Source organism: Phyllostomus hastatus, unplaced genomic scaffold, assembly GCF_019186645.2.
Source record: "Phyllostomus hastatus isolate PE091 unplaced genomic scaffold, TTU_PhHast_1.1 phas_contig_150, whole genome shotgun sequence".
Taxonomy (NCBI): Eukaryota; Metazoa; Chordata; class Mammalia; order Chiroptera; family Phyllostomidae; genus Phyllostomus; species Phyllostomus hastatus.
This window is the reverse complement of record NW_025333611.1, coordinates 20,008,799-20,030,576: the sequence shown is the minus strand read 5'-3', so window position 1 is coordinate 20,030,576 and position 21,778 is coordinate 20,008,799. Positions and strand designations below refer to the sequence as shown.

General features: G+C 56.6%; 1 protein-coding gene across 2 annotated transcripts in view; it reads right to left on the bottom strand.

The window, feature by feature from the left end:
- CAMK2A (calcium/calmodulin dependent protein kinase II alpha) overlaps window positions 1-21,605 on the bottom strand; it is a 56,748-nt gene extending 35,143 nt beyond the window's left edge. Inside the window, exons 1-3 of one of the 2 annotated variants that reach the window (XM_045819528.1) lie at window positions 21,373-21,605; window positions 6,786-6,880; window positions 104-163 (exon numbers count right to left, since the gene is read on the bottom strand). In XM_045819528.1, the coding sequence (XP_045675484.1) occupies window positions 104-163; window positions 6,786-6,880; window positions 21,373-21,434 (217 nt within the window). In that variant the 5' untranslated portion in view covers window positions 21,435-21,605. The remainder of the gene's footprint in view (window positions 1-103; window positions 164-6,785; window positions 6,881-21,372) is intronic. The other variant, XM_045819536.1, reaches the window with a different exon arrangement.
- Between the last annotated feature and the right edge of the window lie 173 nt (window positions 21,606-21,778).

The window sequence follows — 21,778 nt, the reverse complement described above, 5'->3', positions numbered from 1 at the left end:
GTGAACAGCTGATTTCCCACCCCATCAGCACAAGACCACCAGGGTGGGCAGGGGAGCGGGGCAGCCCCACCCTGCACCCCTCACTTGTCCCCTAAGAACTTACCGATGTTGGGGTGCTTCAGCAGGCGGCAGATGCGAGCTTCACGCTCCAGCTTCTGATGGTCTGAAACAACCAGATGCTCAGGTGAGTCCGAGGTTGGGGAGGAACCTCCACCCTCTCCATCTCTCCCTCCTACTGCTTCTTATGATCTCCACCTCCCAGGGCAGCCCCTGGGCCCTGGACAAGCTTGCCTTTCAGGCAGGGCCTCTGGGTTGTCCAAGGAGAGAGTGAGGTGCAGCAGAAGAGGGAGAGGACAGGGCTACAAAGAGGCAGAAGTCCCTTCCTCTCTCTGGGCCTCAGTCTCCAGGGTCCTCCAATGAAGCATGTCCCTGAGCCCCTGCCTGTATAAGACCCAAACTCCAGGAGGCCAGGAGCGCCCTGCAGGCCAGGCTCCTGCTGCCCTCCTCCAGCCCTGCCCCTCACATGGCGCTCCAGCCAGACAGAACTGCTCATTTCATTTGCCCAGATTACACCCAGCTCAGCCCCGCTCCCGTCCAGACCCCCACACACCGGTTCTCTCGGCTTGGAACACTCCCACTCCACCTCCAGCACTGGTCCTCCACTGGCCAGCACTCACTCCTACCCATCCTTAGATGTCACCCTCTCCAGGCAGCCTGCCCTGATTGCCAGGCTGGCAGGGGCCCCTCCGCTGTGCTCTCATCCCACTCTGTCTCATTGCTATCTCTACCCTGGAGGGCGGGACTTGGTCTCTGCTGTGCTCCTGGCCTCTACTCAAATGCCTGGCACATTGCAGGTGCTCAAAACTAACTGAATGGAAGAACAGATGATAAAATGAGTGAGCCTTTCTAAGGGGGCGGCATTCTCTGCAGAAGAGCTGTACCAGTTTGCAGAGGCCACCTCCCTTGTAGAGGACGCAGAGAGCCCTGAGGAATCTGCAGGGCAGACCTGGCGTGCGGCTCACCCCGGGCTCTCACACCTGCCTTCCGGGACATCTGTCCAGATCCCCTGGGTCTCCCCACCCACCTGGGAGAGAGCCCTGGTTCAGGATCTGCCACCTGTGGCCTCGGACTCCGAGGCTGCCGGAAGGAGTCAGGCCCCACCCTGTCCTCCCAGCAGCCCTGGCCGTGGGCGTCACTGCCCCCATTTTTATAGATGAGGAAACTGCAGCCTCATCGGTGGCAGAGTTGGGACTGAAAATGTATTGCCCAATTCCCTTCCTGGTGCTTGTCTCACAGGCCTTAATTTAAAAAAGAAACAGTAGAACAGGAAGCATTTATGAAGGTACAATGTTTACCGCATGCTCCTTGCTGCGCAGAGAGCTTTATGTGCACCTCAGGCCCTCTCTACAACCCTTTGAGGGAGGTGTGATTACTGCTGGCTTTTAAGAGGAAGAACCAGAGCTTCCGGGAGGGTAAGTCCCTGGCCCACCGTCACACCTGCAGTGAGCAGCGGAGCCAGGCTTCGTACCCAGGCAGCCAGACTCCACGGCTGAACTTCAAAACCCCGAGCAATGCTGTTCTCCGCGCCCTGACAAATCGCCACCACCTCTCCGTGCCCCCAGCTCTCAAATGGGAAAACCGAGGGCCACTGGCGGGTTCTCGCTCAGACACTCGTGGGCAGAGCTAGGACTAGAAACCTGGTCTCCCAATGGCCTCTTCAGAGCAGGTAGGTGCCAGGGAGGGTGATGAGGATGGAGAAAGACCCAGCCCCCGTCCTCTTTCCCTGCCCCCTTTATTAGAGCAATCACTGGCCACCCTCCAAGGGCTGCAGAAGCCAAGATCGATACTGAAACGTGGCTTTTCTGTCAGCCAAGCGATGACATCTAATCGAGTTTTCATAGAGTGCAAGATCAACTTCCCAGCCAAAGACCCACTATAGGCCAAGGAGGGAGGGTGGACCCAGCGGTATCCCCCTAATACCGGGTCCCTCCCTGCCTCCTTGCATATCCTTTAGGGTGGGGGCAAGGTCAATTCCAGGGCAAAGGAGGGGAATCCCCATGGACTGGCTGAGGTTCCTCTGTGGGCTGAGGAAGGCTGGGTCCACCCCCTCCTCCATCCCCTGTCCCTCCACTCCCTCCATCCCCAACAGAACCAGAAATTGGGCAGGTCCAAGTTAGACCTGTTTGAGGGGGCTGGGGGCCTTCTGGCTTAGGCCACAGGTGGGGAGGGGCGGATTCAGAATTCTGGCGTCTTCTCCACATGATGTTTCCAGGAACAGAATTAGACTGACAGGGATGGGAGAAGAAAGTGCTGGTCACACCGCTTCAAACTTATGCATGGTCACCAGACCCGCAGCTGGAAATGCTAGGAACTAATTGCTTTTATAAATCTTATAATCGTCGTGTGCATAGTACAATTACACTGCATTGCAACTTTCAGTGCCGAAAGCATTCGTTTATTGAATGGAAACACACACATTACACAATAATTTTTGTAACTCTGAGATATTTTGACTTTCTAGTACTATACAGGGAACCTCAAGAAATGCAGGGGTTGTATTTGTGCTGACCTCTGAGGCCTTGCTCTGTTATGTAGGTGGGGGAACCACAGCGGCGAAGGAGCAGCCCCTTCACTCATCAAGATGGTCCGGCTGTATTAGAGCTCAGAGCTTCAAGAATTCACTCCTGCACACCCCCTGACCCCCACCTAGCAAGTCCTGGGCAGCCAAGGAGCTCTTATTAAAATATGAAATAGATCCTGTCACTCCTGGACTTCAGACTCTCCAACAGCTTCCCAATGTACTCGTAACCCCATCCAGACCCCTCATTAGACCCTGCTGGGTCCTGCCTCATCTTGGCCTTGAAGCTCCAGCCCCACTGGCCTTAGTTCGGGCCTGAGGCACACTGAGCCCTCCCCACCTCAGGGTCTTTGCCCTTGCCACACCCTCTACCTGGAGTGCTCTCACATCCTGGGTCTTCCCATGGCCTCCTTCTCCTTTTCCCCTGAGGGTCCCTCGTGCCCCACCACTTCCCCGAGACCCTGCCTTATTTCCTTCACAACACTCATCGCTTCCTGGGATTACCCAGCCCATCTGTGTGCCCCGTGCTCCTTCCACCTCCCGTCCTAGGAAGCAGGTGCCATGAGAGCAGGACCTGGTCTGTCGGTCACTGCCATGTGCCCAGGGCCCGGAGCCCAGCTCATCGAAGATCCCATACCTAAGCGGTGGCTGAGCTGGGATCTCAATCCATGTTCACAATTACTATACCACGTTGCCTCCATTCCAATAACTAATTAATTGTCAGATCAACCCATCTAGCTCGGTGGAGTCCCACGACGGGGAGAGGTCTGAGGAAGCAAGTCGGCAGCCCCCAGCCTGGGCACCTGGAAGGATCACCCCCGATGCCCACAACATACCTTCTGAACTTTCACCCTCCCTCCCCAGGTTTTTGGGGGCCCGCCCTGCCCAGAGCGCAGCAGGTAGGGGTGGGGGGAAACTCTGGGGGCAGGTTACTGGAGCCAGGGGGGCAGGGTGGGCAGAGAGGTCGGAGAGGGGGTGTGGAGAGAGCGCGGTCAGGAAGCTTGGAGGGCCCTCTGGCAACCGAGGGGCTAGGTTCCAGCAGGCAGGTGGGCTCTAGGGGATGGGGGAGTTCCAGCGGACAGGTGGCCAGCAGGATCTGACCAGAGGCCCAAGAACCAGGAGAGAATATAGGCCTCCTGGTCTGGAACAGCAAATGCCCCACCCTCCACGGGGCCTCCACAGGGCTGCAATCCCGGGAGGCTGGGTAAATAATTCTGAGGACTGAGAGTGCCAGGCAGGGGCGGGGAGAAGGATGAGGAGGACAGGAAAGATGTCTTCCTGCCCTCTCACAGGCTCCCTCACGTGGACCTGAGGCTCGGGGGCAGCCTGAGTGAGCCCATGCTGTGCCTCCCACCCGGAGTCCTGAGAGTGGTCACCAGGGAGCCGAGGAAGGGACCCCTCAGTGCCAGGATGGACATTGGAGCCTGTGGAGGTCGCTGTACCCAAACCAGTCACCTCCAGCTGCACCAGCCACACCGAGTGCCGGCAAGGTTTCGTGTGTGCCTGGTGCGCGGGGGCTGGAGAGTGCACAGAGCCCCCGGCAGGGAGGCAGCGCCCAGCCGACACTCAGGTCAGGAGTTCGTCAATGCAGCCCCTCCGGCCTCCCCTGCTGAATCCAGCCCTCCGGGGTGGAACCGCATGGGGCAGCCGCGTTTTTTATAAAGGTGCCCGAGGGGGGTTGGCAGGGATTGGGACAGGCAAAATTTTTACTTTTCGCGTCATGTCTATATGGTTTCTTGGAAGTGTTTATTTCATGAGCATTTTATTTAAAACACTCGTTTAAAAATATGTCCAAAAAAATATCTCCTGGGTTTGGGAACTGCTGGGTAGAAGAGGCTCCCCGGGTGGGAAAGAGGAAGCTGTAGCTCCCTGGGGGTTGGAAAGACGCCCCGAGCGGGCATGCCCCCCCGACTCCCAGAGCTGCCAAAGTCACCCGGGTGTGCCAGCAGGAGAAGCTTAGAGTGTGTTGCCAAATATTCCATCTCAAGCCACTCCCCACCCCAGGCACCTTGAGTGGCAAACAAAGAAACCAGCTAAAAAGAGCTCCGCTCTCCTCTCCCGCGGGGGAGAAGGCTCTGACAGTTGGCAGGCTGCTATGGGAAGGTTCCCCTTAGAACATCTCCACTCCCTTCCTCCACACTCACCTAGGCCCCGGCCACCTTCCTCCCTGGAGCCCACCAAATCGCCAAAAACAGGGGGCATGGCGGTTCCTGGCCGGCACAGCCTACTGCATACACTGCCCAGGAGTGCTTAGTCACCTCCCGAAAAAGAGGCAGTGCCTCTCCGCTCTCCCCCACGTGTGTGTGTGTGTGTGTGTGTGTGTGTGTGTGTGTGTGTGTGCTGAGCTGACCCAAGACCCCCAGCATCAAGGAAGGACCTGGCTTCCTCCTTCGAGGTCAACCTCAACCTGTCACCCTGAGTCGTGGCTCTCGTCCTCCCCACCTTTTTCAAGGGTTGGGACATCTCCTTTGCTCACAAGAGACGCAGAGCAGAGAGAAGGCCCCAGACAGCCACCTGTCACACAGCAACAGCGAGGCCAGTCCCAGCATCGGGGTTCGAGCTCTGGCCAGCCGTCCTGCCACTCTGGCCCCGCCCCTGCCTCTGGCTCGAGCCCTGTCGCAGGTGTCTCCCTTTCACACTGATTTGCATGCTGACCATGGGACACTGGGGACCCTGGGCCTTCCCAGAACGCCCACTCCCGCCCCCAGCCTCTCCCCCTGCAGGACACCGGCTGCCTACAGGGCAGTTCAGTAACTAAGACGAGGTGCTGGGCTGCCGACAACACTGATCCAGGGAGATGAAAAGCAGCAACACAAGGGCCGACATGGGGCCTGCTGGAAGGCCCGTGGGGCACGGCGTGAACATCCTCTGCCAGCCTCCGTGAACCTCACACCTGCCGGGCCCTGACCCAGACGCAGCTGCTGCCTGTGCCAGGCAGACACCTGGACACTACACCAGCCCTGCCCACAGCGCCTCCCACACGGCACAGGCCACGGGCTGCTTGGGCCGCACCTGTGCCAACCCACCCACCAGAATTCCCTCCACCTCCCAGTGGTCTCCCAAGGCCACTTACACACTGTCCAGACCAGGGACTGAATCTTTGAAGACAAGCCTCCCCGACACACTGGCCATGGTCACCACCGTTACTGCCCTAGTCCCATGCTAACGTCAAGAAGCAAGACTTCCAAGCAGGCTTCCCAGGCTTTAGAGTCCACACGAATCACTGGGCTGTCTTGTGGAAAGGCAGACTCTGATTCCTTAAGTCTGGAATCAAGAATCTGCATCTTAACCATCTCCTGGTGACGCTTCTGCTGCTGCTCTAGGATCACTTCCAAATTAAAGTTCCCTGGGGATCTTTTCCAACTCCCAAGTCACACACCAGGCTCATTAAATCACAGCCTTTGGGAGCAAGAGCTGGGCAGCAAGTGTTTGAAGCTCTCCAGGGGATTCCAGTGTAAAGACAGGTTTGGAAGTCACTGTACTAGGGAGTCTTAGGGACCAGAGTTCAGCCTGGTGTGGCTGAAGTAGAGAACACAGAGTTCCCTGGACACTGGCTGAGCACCTAGGACGCACAGGGCGCTGTCCTAGGTACTGAACATATCACAAGGAATGAGACCCATCCTTACCCTCTTGGAACTTCAAGTCAAGAGGAAAGATGGGTGTTAAACAAGGAACCAAGCCAGTAGATACGTTAAGTCCAAGTTGGCAGAAAGCCACAGGAAAGTAAACAGTAATGAGATGTAAAACGGGGGAGACTCCCCCAGATTTGGAGGTCAGGGGAGCCCCTCAAAGTAAGTAACATCAAGCTGAGACCTGAGGTTGAGAAAGAGCCAGCCTTGTAAGGAGCCAGGTGAGGGCATCCAGGCAGAGGACACAGCAGGAGCAGAAGTCTGGAGGTGAGAATGGGGGTGAGTGGCAGACAAGCAGGGAAAGGAAGTCCCACCTAGCACCTTAGCCTTCGGCTGGGTGTCAAGGCAGAGAGCTTGCCCTCAGAGAGGCTGTGACCTCCAGCCTAGATTTCTTAAGGAGGGAAAAAGGAAGAGTCCGTTCACAATACCCACAGGAAGAAGAGCTCTCATGCCTGCTGACAACACTGCCCATGGGGTGCTGGTTCCAGACTCAGGTCCTGGTTGTAAGCCAATGAGTAGAGGGAAGGGTGAAGGGAAAGAGAGCCCCAAGGGTAGGAAGCCATGGATTCCCCACCTACCTCTGGCCGAGAGTTTCTTGGTGTTGATGATCTTGGCAGCATACTCCTGGCCAGCCAGCACCTTCACACACCTGCGCACGACCGAGAAGGCTCCCCTAGGAGGACAGAGAAGGCAAAGAGGGTGAGGGCGGGCCCCAAGGGCTGTGTCCCCAGGAGACGCCGGAGTCCTTGAAGCTGCACCGTGGCAGGCAGGGAACCCTCTTTCAGGGCTTCTCAAGCTCATAGAGACTGCTGTGGCCAACTCAGGGACAGAGCAGGGCCACGGACCCAGGGGAACCCCTGGTGGAGGGTTATTAGAAGCTCGGCCTGACAAGAGATGAGCCTTCCAGAGTCTAGGACATTAGGCCCTCCCAACTATAAAATATTAGAATCCAGTCATGTCAGAATCACAGACACTAGTCCCTGAAAGGTTTTAGTGTTTTTGTTCTTTGAATAGGTAACACATTGACGTGGTTCAAAGTTCAAAAGATACAAAAGACTTCTTCTCACCCCTGTACCCCAGACTCCAAGGTCCCCTCCCGGAGAGAGCCATGGGCACCTTCCCCCACACAAGTGTACCTGGACCTTACAAGCTGCTCTGCATCCTCCATTTTCTTTTTTTTTTTAAGATTTTATTTATTTATTTTTAGAGAGGGAAGGGAGGGAGAGAGAGAGAGAGAGAGAGAGAGAGAGAGAGAGACATCAATGTGTGGTTGCTGGGGGTCATGGCCTGCAACCCAGGCATGTGCCCTGACTGGGAATCGAACCTGCAACACTTTGGTTTGCAGCCCACGCTCAATCCACTGAGCTACACCAGCCAGGGCTGCATCCTCCATTTTCCAGTAAGTATTTTGGTGAGCCTCCTTTCATTCCACAAAGAGCTCTTAAATATGACGTCTTCATGACATCATATTTAATCACGTGCCCATCCTGTGATTCACCTAGCCAATCTCCTGTCGATGGGCAATTGGTGAGTTCCAACCTGTAGCTATGACAAACAGCGCCACAGCGGCTGACCTCACGTGTGTGCAAGCACAGCATTTCCCACGTGTGCAAGTGTTTGTGGGTGAATTTCTAGAGCCTCTGTTGTTTGGTCAACGGGTAGATGTGGTTTGGAAGTTTCGGTAGATAATGAGAGATTTTCTGTCTTGGAGATTGTATCAACTTAGGAGGAAGGGACCATGTTCCTCCACTCTTTTCTGCGTGGCCTGTTATCAGACTTTCTTGTCTTTGCTAGCGAGACAGGTGGCAAGTGGCAGCTCGGTGTAGAACTGATTTGTGATTCTCATACTGAGAGTGAGCCTGGGCATCTTGTTCTGTGATTTAGGATGTTACTGAGATTTTATTCTCAAAGTATTGGTGGTTGGAAGAAAACCTGAAGCAAGTATTTATGTGAAATTTCTCCATTTTAAAATATTGGCTCCTTATTTTTTTAAAAAAATGTAAACATAATATCTGGCCAAACAGAGCTAGTTTGAGGGCCAAGTCTGGCATCTGGGTGCCGTGTTGCACCCTCTACCACAAACCCCCTCATGTCTCAGGGGAGGCCCCTGAGGGGCTGGACAACAACCAGGGTCACCAACATTACCACCCTAACCATCAGTGAATGGCAAGAAGTCAGTCCGAGGGGCAGGCTCCCCCATGTTTCAGGGCCATACAAATTACCCAGGTGTCTGGCTAAAAGGCAGATTTTGACTCCTCCCACCTGGAGTGGAACTCAAGCCTCCGAGCTCCAGCACAGCTCGGTGTGGATCGCTGAAGGCCACACAGCTAGTTCCAGGCAGGGCCGCAACTAGAACTCAGGTATCTGCACTCCCAGGTTTTGGGGTTCTCCCCCACCGGTGGGCCCGCACATCCAGGCTCCTGCTGTGGGCATGCCCCATTGTATTCTCCAAACTTCAATCCCACTGCTAAGCATACGAGCAAGTCCAAGCCACCAAGATGAGGCTGAGGGGAACAGGGGAGGGCGCTGGCAGGCACCGAGGAAGCCTGCAGGCTGGCACAAACACCCTTTCTGCACACGCCCTGGGCATCACGTTGCTGGCTTTGTGTCTGGTCAGCAGGAGGGGACTGGTGGGAAACTGGAGAAAAACAAGGAAGAGAGAGTTGCCAGGTGGCTGGAGATTAGGAAAGGTGGCCTGGTAGGAAAGCTGGAGAAAGCCAGAATTTATGGGCAAAAGACAGTCTCGCACAGCGACAGACCCTCCCCAGGGTGCACAACCCCTGCCTGTCCCTTCACCTGGAGGAAAGCAGCAAGAATGGTCACCCTCCCTGAGAAGCCTCCCGTTACTGGGCCTCTTGCTGGCACTCCCGACACTGAGTACCTCCCCGGTTGTCTCTCCCACCTGACAGTGAGTTCCCCTGGGGCCAGGACTTGAACTTTTTTTTCCACGCCCCCATGCCTGGGTACTCAATGTCTGCTACCAACTGGGACCCCATAGATGTCACTCGCAGGAACAGGAGGTAGATTTAAGCAACAGTGAGAGGGACTGGAAGGAAACAGGGGAGAGGACTTGCAGTGAAAGTTGCTAGGAAGAGGAACAGGTGTCTGAGGAAGGTAGAACCCAACAGGTCTACAAAGGTGCTCATGCTGCCCAGACGGGGGGCTGGACCCGAAGACCTTCAGGTCCCCGCGCAGGTCCCTGCCCAGCCAGGACTTTCAAAGGCCCCGGGAGAGAGGATGATTCATGGGGCCACTTCTGGGAAGGGTTCTGAGAACTCCAAGCAGAGAAAGGGTGGGGAGGAGGGAGGCTGTGAGCTCCTAAGTGCAGGGCGAGGCTTGGCCCTGCCCACCAGCACCCAGTCCATGCTCGGTCCGAGCTGGGGTTTAATTAATGTGAGGAAGGGAGGGAGGGAGATAATTTCTCCAATAGAGAAATAAAACTCCATTCTAGGTAAAGACCTTAAATCGATGGTTATCACACTGGCTGCTTCAGAATCCCTTGGGAGGGGAGGGTCTTTAAAAAATACCTATTCTAAGGCCCTGTTCAGACCTACAAAATCAGAACCCTTGCGTGTGGGCCCAGGGAATCTGTATTTTAATTTAACACACTCTCCCAGCCAGCTCGGCACTGCCCACCTCCCGGGAAAGTCCTGCCTGATGCCCACCCCACCCTGGAAGTCAGCACTGACAGGAGGTCACTGGGGTTCTGAGTGCGGGGGCTCCACAGGCCCCACAGCCTGGCTCTGTTCCAGGAGCTCAGGTCCCAAGAGCCCCGCCTACAAACTGGGAGACGTGCTAACTTCCTCCTCAGAATACAGCCCCGAGATGCTGAGTAAATCCCAGGTTCTCACTCAAGGTCCAGACCGTGGGTGGGAGGCCACAGGGGTCCTGTCCCCGCGAAGGACATCCTGTGCCTGTGAGTGGGCATATGTGCATTTTTTTTCCTGGAGCAAGGATGCCTGGCTTTTAACAGATGCTCAGAGGGAGGAGTTTGTCAAAACCAGTTCAGAGCTACAGATGCCGAGGATGCCAGCCTCCCCCTTCAATGCACGGTCACCACTAAGCTCCTTCCGGGCCCTCACAGCTGGGGAATTCTGATCGCCCGTTTAACAGATCAGGACACTGAGACCTCAGTGAGCGAGCATATTGCTAGTGAGGCCAGGTCACCTGCACGTGCTCCTCCGACTCCACCAAAGGCAGGAGAGTGTGACCCTCATGAGTGGGGGCTCTGGGCTCACAAAGCCCCATGGTCCAATCACGACTCACTCCAACTGTGTAATGCTGACCCTGGTGCTGCACCTCTCTGTCCTCTCCCATGCAATGGGGCAGTAATAGCCTCTACCTCCTTCCTGGCTGTGTTGGGGAGGTTAAGGGAGACCATTCCCACAAAACCCTGGGCACAGTGCCAGGCACAGAAGACCTCCAAAGGGGCGAGGAAGGGCCTGAGCCAAGGAGCCCCTCTCTCTACCTGTGCAGCCTCAGATCCTCATCCACAGAGGGAGGCTCCTCCCCTCCTGCCAAAGTGCTGAGGCCAAGGACACGAAGGGCAGGGGGAAGTCTGCAGCAAAAATGAGAGCGGGGGCAGCAAGCCTGCTGCCCTAACTTGCTTCTCTCTTATCTGCTGTTGGAAAAGGGCATTTTTCTGCAGTCTCATCCTACATGAGCGAGTGGCCACAGCGCAGCTGCCTTGGCAAGCAGAAGAGCCAGCCCACTCCTCCCCCGGCCCTGAGCTGAGCAGGTGGCCAGCAAGTGGGTGGGCAGGAGCTTGGAAACAGGACAAAGTGTGAGAGGGGAGGAGGCCCAGGTGGGGAGGGCAGGGCGGAGGGAGTGACCAGGGCTCCCAAGAGGAAGGGATGAAGCCTGCATGGGAGGGCCCTACTGAGTGTAGAGAGTAGGAGGCAGGTCCTGGGAGTGCCTGTGAAATTGTTTCTGGGTGCAAAGGGCTCAAGGAGACAGGTCTGCCCACCGGTGTGTGTCAGCAGCCCGGCCAATGCCCTGGTGTAGGGTATGCCTGGTGCCCCTGAGTGTGATGGAGCACAGACGCGTCACCCCAGGTATGAAGCATGTGGCCACGTCATTCAGAGGGTCACAGAAAGTGGGCAGGGAGAGGCGAGGGTGTGAGACAGACAGACAGACGCTGGACAGACAGAATCTCAGGCCTCAGCCATGCTGGGAGGCCTTGGGCAGCAGTCTGCAGCGGTGTGGCCTCGGTTTCCTCATCCGCAGCATGGGGTGGGGTGGGGAGGAGGCTAAACAGCAGAGGCCTTTCCACCTTTAATCGTCTATACCAGCACCGTCCAGCAGGACTCTCCGTGATGATAGAACTCGTCTGTGCTGCCCAGTGTGGCAGCCACTGGCCTCAGATGACGAGAGCACTTGAAATGTGGCTAGGAGGGCTGACAGACAGAACTTGTAATTCTCTCATTTCAATAGAGGGATGTGGCTAATGGCCTCCTATTGGAAAGTGAAGTTCTATGCAGATAACAGCAGGCTTTCCAGAACCAGACCAACCGAAGTTCAAATCATGGTTCAGCCGCTTCCTAGCAAGTTCCTTAACCTTGGGAAGCCTCTTTCTTCCCCTGTAGGATTAGATAAGAACAACGCCACCCCATGTGGCTTCTTCAGGGATTCAAGGAGAAAATAAGGTGTGCACTGTGTTAGCACAGTCCCTGGAGTGTGGCCCCCGATTGGGAAACAACGCCTTTCATCGCCATCATTACCTGCGAAGCGGCAAGAACAGCTGGCCTCACCAGGACCAAGATGGACCCTGTTTGCCAAGCTCAGGGAAGAAGAAGCTAGAAGAGGAGGTGGGGCCACGGTGAGGAGGGGACAGGAGCTGTTCCCGCAAGCGGAGCGGAGCAGCCTGCCCCTGGGTGTGTGTGGGCATGAAGGTGAGTGGGAAGGAGGCTGTGCCCAGCTCTCCAGCCCACGGATAGAGAGGGCACAGTGAAGGTGGGTCCAGCGTGGCTGAGAATGTGGGATTGCGCTAATGGGCTGTGAAAAGCAAGAATCACACTGGGAAATTGCTTGCTGGATGCCTGGCAGGCGTGGTGTCCTGGGAGTCGCTGGCCGCCAGCCCACAGGGGCTCACCACCCTCTCTAGCCTGCAACAGCCCCCAATGCTGACATGGCAGCCAGGTGCTGCTCGAGTGTCCTTCTGGGCCTCAGTTTCCCTATTTGAAAGAGGGAGATGAGGAACCCCAGCCCCACTTCCTTCTGGGCCATTTGTGAGAAGTCTCTGCTACATAGGGGTGGGAAGAGATTCCTGCTACCCAAGGCTGGCCACTGCCAATGTCCTCTAAAGTAACCTCCAACCTTCACCCCGAAGGCTCCGAGCCTATGGGGCTCAGCAGACAGGAACACTGTGGGTGGGGGCCTGCTAGGGACAGCATGGCCCCCAGCCCCTCCCTCTACCCTGCACTCCTTGGGGATCCAGTTGTCGGGGGTCCTGACAGTCTTTAGGGTCTCAGCTTCATTGGCTGCCTCCTCCAACACACCCAGGTCTCCTTCATTCTGGAAAAATAATCAAGCACTGCTCCCCCAAAATAAAAAATACATATGTAAAAGCTAAGAACCTTTCTTTCTACCCAGCAGCCTGGGCCACTTCCTTCCTCCCTTCTTTGCTGCCAAACTTCCAGAACAAGTGTCCGACCGACATCCGCCGCCTCCTCTTCCCACCTCCCACGCTCCATGAACCCACCACAATCTGGCTCCCACCCCCGGGCTCCCTGGAAGAAAAGCTGTGCCAGGCCCGCCCATCCAATGCCCCCCCAGCCTCAGCCCCACTGGTATGGATCCCCCTTGCTCGCCCCACACAGGTGGCCCTTGGCCCCACTGACCATCCCCCAGCTTTGAGGCTCCTCCCCCTTTCTGATTCTGGGTCACAGCACCCGCCCTGGCAGTGCCCCTCACTAACACTGTGTTCACTTCTTCAACTTCCCCCCAACATCGCTGCTCCCTGTTCTCACTCCACCTCTTTCTTACCACTTCCCCTTCATCCCATCGACCCAGGCCATTAGCCGGGATCTCTGGGGAGGCTCTGGGCATTCGGGAACACTTGAACCAAATTATTCCGGGTCTGTGTATTGTTTGGGGCAGAAGATGCATACTTTTCTTCAGCCTCACAAAGGATTCTATGACGCTCCTCCAAAGTGGTGAAAGCCATCAGCCATCACTGAAGATGGAGCTCTGCTTCTGGATGCCCCTCTCCCCAGCAGTCTAGCCCCAGATTTCCAGCTCTTCACCGCCATGTCCGGGAGCTGTGGGCCAGGCTCCTCATAGTCCAAGTCCAGTCTTCTACCCGAAGGCCTCCCCGCTGTCAGTTAAGACACCTATGCATTCTGCCGCTCTGCCATGAGCTGGGTGGTTTCAGAAGTGCCTCGCCCGGTGCAGACAGACCTGCTATCTGGGTCAGGATTCACATCCAAAACCCCCGGCGGCCAGTAGCTCATAGCCCAAGTCAGCTGATCTGATCACGCATCACAGAGCAAGCCAGGGGTGGTGGAACCCAGAGCAGAAGGGGCAGAACTTCCAGGGAAAGGGACAGCAGAGGTGGGGTAGGCCGTGGGAGCAGTCCCCCCCGAGGGTCCGAAGTGTGGGCCACCTGTGGCCTCATCAGAAGTTGGCGTGCCCGGTGGTACCTCACCACAGAGGCCCCCCATCTCCCCATTCCACAAAGGGAGAAACTGAGGCCCAGATCTTGAACCCAGAACTCCTGCTTCATCTTCCGTCACTCTTGCCAATACCCCTACTCTCAGATCAGGAAGGGCCTTAATTTGGGGTCCACGGGAAGACTTCAGAGTGGGGGGATCTGTGAATTGCAGTGGGGTGCATTTTTCTGGGGAGAGTGCCTGTGGATTATCTGAGACTCCAGGGGGGCTCCGAGATGCCTCAACCATTAAAAAGCTGGCGTCAGATTTGTTTAGAAACAAAGGACTATCTGCAACACCCCCCTCTATGTACTTTAAACACACCCCTTCACCCCTGTGGGCCTCACTTTACCCGTCTGCGAAACCACCTGCTGATCAGCCATTTTTAAGCCATCTCTCTCCTTTTCTTTCTTTCTTTTTAAGCAGTAATGCCCTTCCTTAATAATGAACAAGCAAACACAGCTGTGCAGGTCCCCAGACGGCAAATACAGCAGAGGAGACAGAGGCTGGGGGCTCAGGACAGCCTTTGCTTGGCCTTCTCTCTCTTCTCCCCAGCTCACCACAGCGGCTCTGCCCAGAACTCTACAGACGGCAGCACTTTACAGCCGGAAAATCCTGGGCACAGCCCTCCTCCCAGCCCAGGCTGCAGCCGCCCACTCCCAGGCTCCAGAAGATGCCATAGGGACATCGTGTGTTGGAGCTGTCCCGCACCCCCGGGCCTGCCCCACGCCAACACAGCAGAAGTCATGTGGCGGACACAGAAGGCCTGGGGACCAGAAGATTCTGTTTGCTGCATTGAACCAACAGAAGTTCCTTGTTTGGGCTGTGCATGGGTTTTCTTGAATGGGTTACAAAAAGGAAAATGAAAAAAACATTCACAGAACCATGGACACAGGACCAGCGCAGGCAAAGCAGGGGAGATGCTGAGCCTCAGAGGGGCTCCTGGCTGGCTCCATCCGCCTGCACGCCCCAAAGGCTCTCCGAGGTGCAGAGAGACACGCTCCAAGGGCCGAGCACCAGCCTGGAAAGAGGCTCATGTGCCCAGTTCTGGTATGTAACTGGCTTGTGTGACCCCAGGCAAGTCTCTGGCCCTCCCTGGGCCTTCGCTCCTCATCCTCAAGAAAGGGAGTGCTCCTCACGCTGAAATTCTGAGTGGGACTGAGGATATTCTGGCCCCTAGAACATCTCCTACTTCGCGCATGCAGCACAGCATCTCCCTGGGCAAGGGCAGGGATGCGGGACGGGCAGGAAACAGGTGCAGGGGCAAGAGAGGGCTGTGAATGTGTGTATCTCTGCTACCAGCATGCTCACTATCCCCTGAGGACACATCCATCTATGGGGCAGAGGAGCAGTGCTGACCATTAGAGGGTGCTTCCTTACATTGAGCCGAAGTCTACCTCCTTGTTGTAACTGTATACATTTGGCCCTGCTCTGCCCTCCGGAGCCACACAGAGCCACCTGCTTTCTGCCCTGGGGCTCAGGACACCCCTGCAGAGATGAGGGGAGAGGCCACCCTCACTGCAGGGGTCTCCTCTTCTTGCTGAAGCCCCCAGCTCCTCAACCCTCTCTCACTTGATTTGGCTTCCAGACCTTCGTCACCCTGTCTGGCCCCCCTTCTAGACAATCAACAGGTTTTTAATATTCCTGCTAAGCTCCAGGCATTCAAAGGTTGGGGGCAGGCTGAGCAAGTCTAAGAAAAGTGAGACCCTCCATTTCCCCAGGACTGACATGTTCCATCAAAATACACACCTCAGAGCCTTTGCCTGGGCTGTTCCCATTTTGAGAAACACTCTTCCATCCTCTTCCCTCTGATTAACTCTCATTCAGCCTCCAGCTCCCGAGTGGCGCCTCCTCAGGGGAGCCTTCCCTGATACTTCCCCCACCCCAACTAGCTGAGATCTCTCTGCCACTCATAGCTCCACGTTTGTGCTCATAATTCTTGTCCAGTTGCATTTAAGTAATTTCTGAAGTGATTTAATTAATGTCAGCTTCCCACTAGACGGTGAGCCTCACGGGGGTGGAGACTACATAAGTCTTGCATGTGGTACCTGCTGGGCTCAGGAAATTCTCGTCAAATCGACACAAGAGTCACAGACATTCCTCCTTTTACGGGATTCCCAAGACACCGAGGCCTTCAACCTTCTTCAGCACAGAAAGTCCCAGCAGTCTGAGAGCCCCTCCTGACTTACTGGTGGGCAGCCAGGCCCCACAAGCTCCCAGAGGGCCCAGGCTGCGCCTCAGCAGGTTTCGACACGCTCTGGGGGCTGCAACAGGCTGGCTTGGGATAGGGGCTTCCTAATGAGCCACAGGGCAGCTCAGAAGAGAATGTACATGGGTGACAGGCGTGCAAGAGAGGGTGAACTGTGGCAAAGGGACCCACAGAAAGAAAGGGAAGGGAGAGAGAGAGAAAGAGACCGAGACCAGAGAGACCCAAAGAGGGAAGGGGAGATAGAGGCAGAGGTACAGGTAGGGGTAGAGACACAGAGATAGAGATAGAGGTGGCCCAGAAGCCCAGCCGGTGTCCTCTTGCTCTCTGCACCGGGAGGTAGTTTAACGTCCAGCTGGAGCCGGTGTGTATGTGTGTGTGTGTGCTCGCACATCCATATGCACGGGTGTGTGTTTGTGCTCGCAGCGGGATGCTGGGGTTGCATTCCAAGAGAGCAACCCGACCGAGAGAGCAGGGCCCCAGACTGCAGGGGCGCTGGCGGCGATGTCACTGTGTGCTTGTGCGGGGAGGCGGGCGGGCGGGAGGCTCGGCAGAGTGTCAGTGAGTCTCAGCCTGTGCGGGGGTGGTTGCGTGGGGGTGGAGGGCTGCCGCATGCACCAGAACATGTGCGTGCCTGCCGCTCAGATGGCTTGCAGGGGAGGGAGGAAAGGCTGTCCCTTCCCATGTCCTTGCCACCCCCTCCTTAAGGACCTGCTCCCCAACTCTTCATTCCTGGCTTCTGGCCCCTGCGCATCACCTGGTCCCCGCCCCTGGCTTGGCCACTGCCTCTCACTTTGGCCTTGGGCAAACCATTTCTCTCTGGTCATTGACTTCACCAGCTATGCTATGTATAGAGACAGTATCCAGGGTCCTCCCTGCTCTGAGGTCCTGGGAATCTGAAACTTCACGTGTGTGCCTCCCCCAGAAGCAGCCTAAAGAAGGCAGCAACTCCAACGGGGCATTTTGGCACCTGCAGAGCTATTTCGACCCCATTTTACAGACGGTAAAGTGGAGGTACACGAAGGACAAAGGATCCGCCCAGGGTAGCCCAGTAAATGAGAGGCAGAATCATGATTGGAAAACAAGCTCAGAGTCCTCTCCCCCACCAGGCCACCACCCCCTTCCTAGTAGGGTTCCCCAGACACAGCACCAGAAGGGGACCCTATCATCAACATTCCCCCACATGCAGGTGCTGGAGACCTACACGCAAGTCTGAGCGCTGCCACCAGTCCTGAGCCAGTCATTCCACCTGCTCAGCCTCAGTCTGTTCATCTGTGAGATGGGTGAGTAAGCCTTTGGCCTCCCGCACCGAGTTTACGAGCCCCAAAGTGCTGCGAATGTGATAGGTTATTAGAAGAAAAGTAAAAGCACAACACTCGTCTTTGGGTGGTGCATCCATGCCCAGGTGTCCTCTCTCTCCAGTGTTACATCATGGACCCTCCTAGCAGCTCTGCCAGGGAAGGGCCAGACAGCGGAACACATTTTGCAGACATTAGCATTTGCATCCCCCAGGGGAAACTTAAGCACCCAGGACCCTGGACAGCTAAGTGCAGGGAGCTGCCCCTGTGTGGGCCCCCTGATCAGTGCAGCCCAAGTCCCGTTCACGATGTAAAGCCTTGGGCGTCAGAGGGGCAGCAGCTCCAGAGCCAGCTCTCTGCAGCTCCCCTGCCCCGCCAACCTTGCTGGCCCCTGGAACTCCTCCCCCAGCCTCGACACACCCTTGAGTCACTTCAGATCTGTTTCTAGAGAGAAAAGAGTGGGCTGCACCCCCTCTCCAGTCTCCCTCCCTCCCTCCCTCCCTCTCCTTCTCTCAAGCAATAGCTCCTTCAGAAGCTCTTTCTGCTCTGCCTGCTGATTACACAGGCTGCAGGGCAATCCTCGGCCTCCCTAACCTTTCCTGGGAGTGGGTCCAAAGCCCAGAGAATGTCAGAGGCTGGAGGAAGCATCCTCCTTCTCCACCTCCTGGAAACTAACCCCTTCTCTTCATTCCGGTCTTCAGAGCAGAGAACACAGAACACCCTCCTGTCTGGTCCGCCAGGAGCTATGGCCCGAGTGCCCGGCCCACCCTGACCCTGAGCGGGCATCACTGCAGCTTGCCTCCCAAATAGCTTCTGTGCTCCTGAGGTCTGGGCTTTATTTCTTTCATCCCCTGGGAGGAAGTAGGATTGGGGCCAAGGGAAGGGAGAGTGTGCTAGGCTCTGGGTCCCAAGAGACAGCCCCACCTCACCCCTCTAGGGGACCTGAAATCAATTCCTGGTTTTCTGAGTCTTATGCAGCGGGACCTTCCTCCAGTAGTATCAAGTGGCCCCGCCTGTGGCACTGACTCCAGCCCCATCCCCGCCAGCTGGCTGCCCACCAGCAGAGAGAGGGGTGGCTTCTCTTACCTCCCCAGCCAGCCCTACCCCTGGGCTCCTTGAAGGAAGGCTTGCAGTCACAAGCCAGGCCTCATCGGGGAGGACACCAGGAAGCCCTCGAGAAGCACGTGCCTCCTCTCCAGCTGGGCAGCCCAGGTCCTTGTGGAAGGAGGTGCAAACGCTCCATGTCCCCTTGGAGGGCCCACCCAGCGGCCTCTGCCAGCCTCCCTGCCAGTGATCTGAAGTGGGCTCCTGGAATGGGGGCCCAGCATCTGGGTGGCGGCTGCCGCATCCTGGCTGGGATGAACCCCGCAGGCACCTCCGGTGCTCCAGTTCCAAGGAGCCAGGCTGTCACTATGTCTTCATACGTACTATCTCCTCTCATCCTCACAGCACTTTCTCATCTCCAATTACAGGTTGGGGGAGAGAAGTGCCATAGCCTGCCGGTGTCGCTGAGCTCTGGGTGGTGCTGGTACGGAGCCTGTGCCCTGTGCCGGGCACTGCCCCTCCCTGCCCCACTGGGCTCTTAGACCGAAGCCGCCATGCAGAGCAGACGAAGAGCCCCTCCCATTGGTACCCTGGCCTTTTTAACCGAGGCATCCAAAGTGTGGGTCCTCATCCCCTTTTTCCCAGTGAAAGCGTCCTTAACCTGAGGCCCATCCGCAGCCTTCCTGTGTCCTGCCAGCTCCTGATGTTGCATGCAACGTATTTTAGGTTTGCGCGTTTTCCTGAGGGATGTAGACTTAAGCCCTTCATCAGGCTCCGGGAGGAATGTGTGACCTAAAACACGTTAAGAGCACTGATGATTCTGGAAGGAAGACATCTGAAATTGATTAGACAAGACCAGGCCATGCCTGCCACCCTCAGTTTTCGTGCCGTTGACACCCCAGGGCTCCCCAGCTCCTGAAGCGCTGCCATGGCCCGGTCCCCCCAGGCGCCCTGGCAGGTAGCGGGGCTGAGAGGCTCTCTGCCACGGCGCCCCCACAGCACCCAGTTTTCATGATCTCCATCTCCCCTCGGGGCAAAACATCACTTTCATTGTCATTTTGAGCACCTGAGTCACATTTTAGCTCCATTTCACTGCACTCTCTGTGACGCAGTCCTCTCAGGCCGAGCCTTGGTCGCACCCTGGAAGGTAGTTCCCAGCTAATCAGGGCACCCTGGGGCTCCAGTGGGCACTGGGACCCAGCTGAGAAGGGGTCCCTGCACAAGTTTGGCAGACAGCCCTGGTCCTCCAGAGCAGCCCTAAACATTTTGTGCCTGTCGCTCACCCCCCCGCACAGAAGCACACTCCGAAAGACGGGAAGACCGCAGACAAGGCTGAGCACTCATCTGCATATGGGTGCGTGTCTGCACGAAGAGGCGGGTGTGTGCCTGTAGGGGTCAGAATTTCCCGGTGTGCCAGTGTGTGTGTGTGCAGCCAGCCTGCTTGTACACAGCCACAGGCCCGCCCCCGCACATAGGCAGACACCAGCTGAGCTCACAACCCCCACACTCCCACCCGAGCCTGTGGGTCCAGGCTTTACATGCACACACATAAACCTTCCTATGTTCATGCCCCCATGTACCCACATGGATGTGCACATCCAGACCTCATAGGGACCAACGTGCCCAAGTCCCAGATATGCATCCTTAACAGACATATGTTTGCACCTGCCCAGACCTCGCACACAATTGCCTGCTGCTGTGCACGCATCTCTAACTTGCCATACATGTGACTCACATTCACACCTTCACTCCCATGCAAACCAGCCAACGGCACCCCTTGTGCCATTTGCACGCACCCATACTTGCAGGGAACACTTGCATTTTCGGGCTTTACACAAGAAGCACACACTAGCACCTCCTCCTGGTGTATGCACCTCAACACTTGCATACCCTTTCAGTGCTCACCAGTGTACCCCAGAGTCATTCCTTATACAACACACATCAGAATGCACACTTATGTGTGTACTTCCAGGGCTCATACCAGCACATACCTGTTTAGAGGGCCCCTCTCCCCTGGACCCCTGCTGCTACAGCAGCAACCACCCAGGGCATTGGAACTGCTTTGCCCACAGGACAAACCTGCCTCCCAGCTGTACCCTTACCCTGGATCCATCCCTGCATCTTCCACAAACTCTGCAGGGGGCATCCAGAAATGCTCCCCGGACCCTCCACAGCCTACTGGGCTACTGCAAGGGGCTCTCCTCTCCCCCATCTTCCCACCCTTCTCTCCACAGCAGTCATCATAGGCAGAAAATGAGCTCTGGGGCAGGACAACTTTGCCAAGGGACCCGAGCTGGTGCACCACCACCCCGCTAGCCCTGCAACAACATTGCCCCCTCCCAACAAGCCTGGTTTTTGCTGATTGCCCTTCCCCTCCTCCCAACACCCAGAAAGCCTCGCCAGTGGCTCAGTTATTAACCCCTGCCGCACCAATGCCCTCCTCGCTCCTCAGAGGAGCTGGAAGGGGGCAAGTGGGGAAAGATGTGCTTACAGGGAGAAGTTGGCCACTCTGCACAGTCGCTCAAGGTGTCTAAAGTCAGAAAGGACTACGGGGGAGGTGGTGAACTGTCACCAGAGGAATCCAAATTGCTGGCCGCCTCAAGAGAAACTCGCAGGGAATTCCAGCCCTGGACTCGGCTGATGGGAAAATCCCTTTTTTAAACCCTGAGTTTCTAAGAATCTGTGTGTTCGAAGGTCATGTGCATATGTGTGCATGTGTGTGCGCTCACTGGCACGCACCATCAACCCTTCACCCCACACACACACTCGCCCGGCTGGCCCTGGCACATCTGTGTACCTGCAAACATGCCCACGGCAGTTCTGGGCACCCTGCACATGTCAGAGCCCCCAGACACAGCGAGCCTTCTTTCCTGTGTGAGAACAGGAAACCCCACAGGTGCACACCCCCGCCCGTGACGCCTACCCTGCCCCCCCTTCACCCTCCAGGACTCTCTGAGGTGTAACTCACTTTCCCAGTTCCTCGAAGAGCTGGTACTCTTCTGTGAAGCGGGTGCAGGTGATGGTGGCCATCCTGGTGTGGTGCGGGCAGGCGAGGCTCTGGGCTGGAAGACCAGGGCTGGGGGCACTGCTATTCTTCTCCCGGAACCGGGGGCCACTCGCCTGCCCGTGCTGCCAAGTGAGAGCCTAGAACCAGCTTGACTGATGAGCCCCGGGCTTCTGAGCAGGGCACTGTGGCTGCTCACAGCCTCGCGAGCCTTCGTCAGCATCCAGGTCGCCATGGCAACCACCTCAGAAACGCCCTGTTCCCGTTGCCTCGGTAACTGCCTCCCCAACACCTGCCTGCCTTCCACTGCGAAACCTGCTCCAGGACACCCTGGCCCAACTGCACATAATACCATAGGCATGTGTGAGCC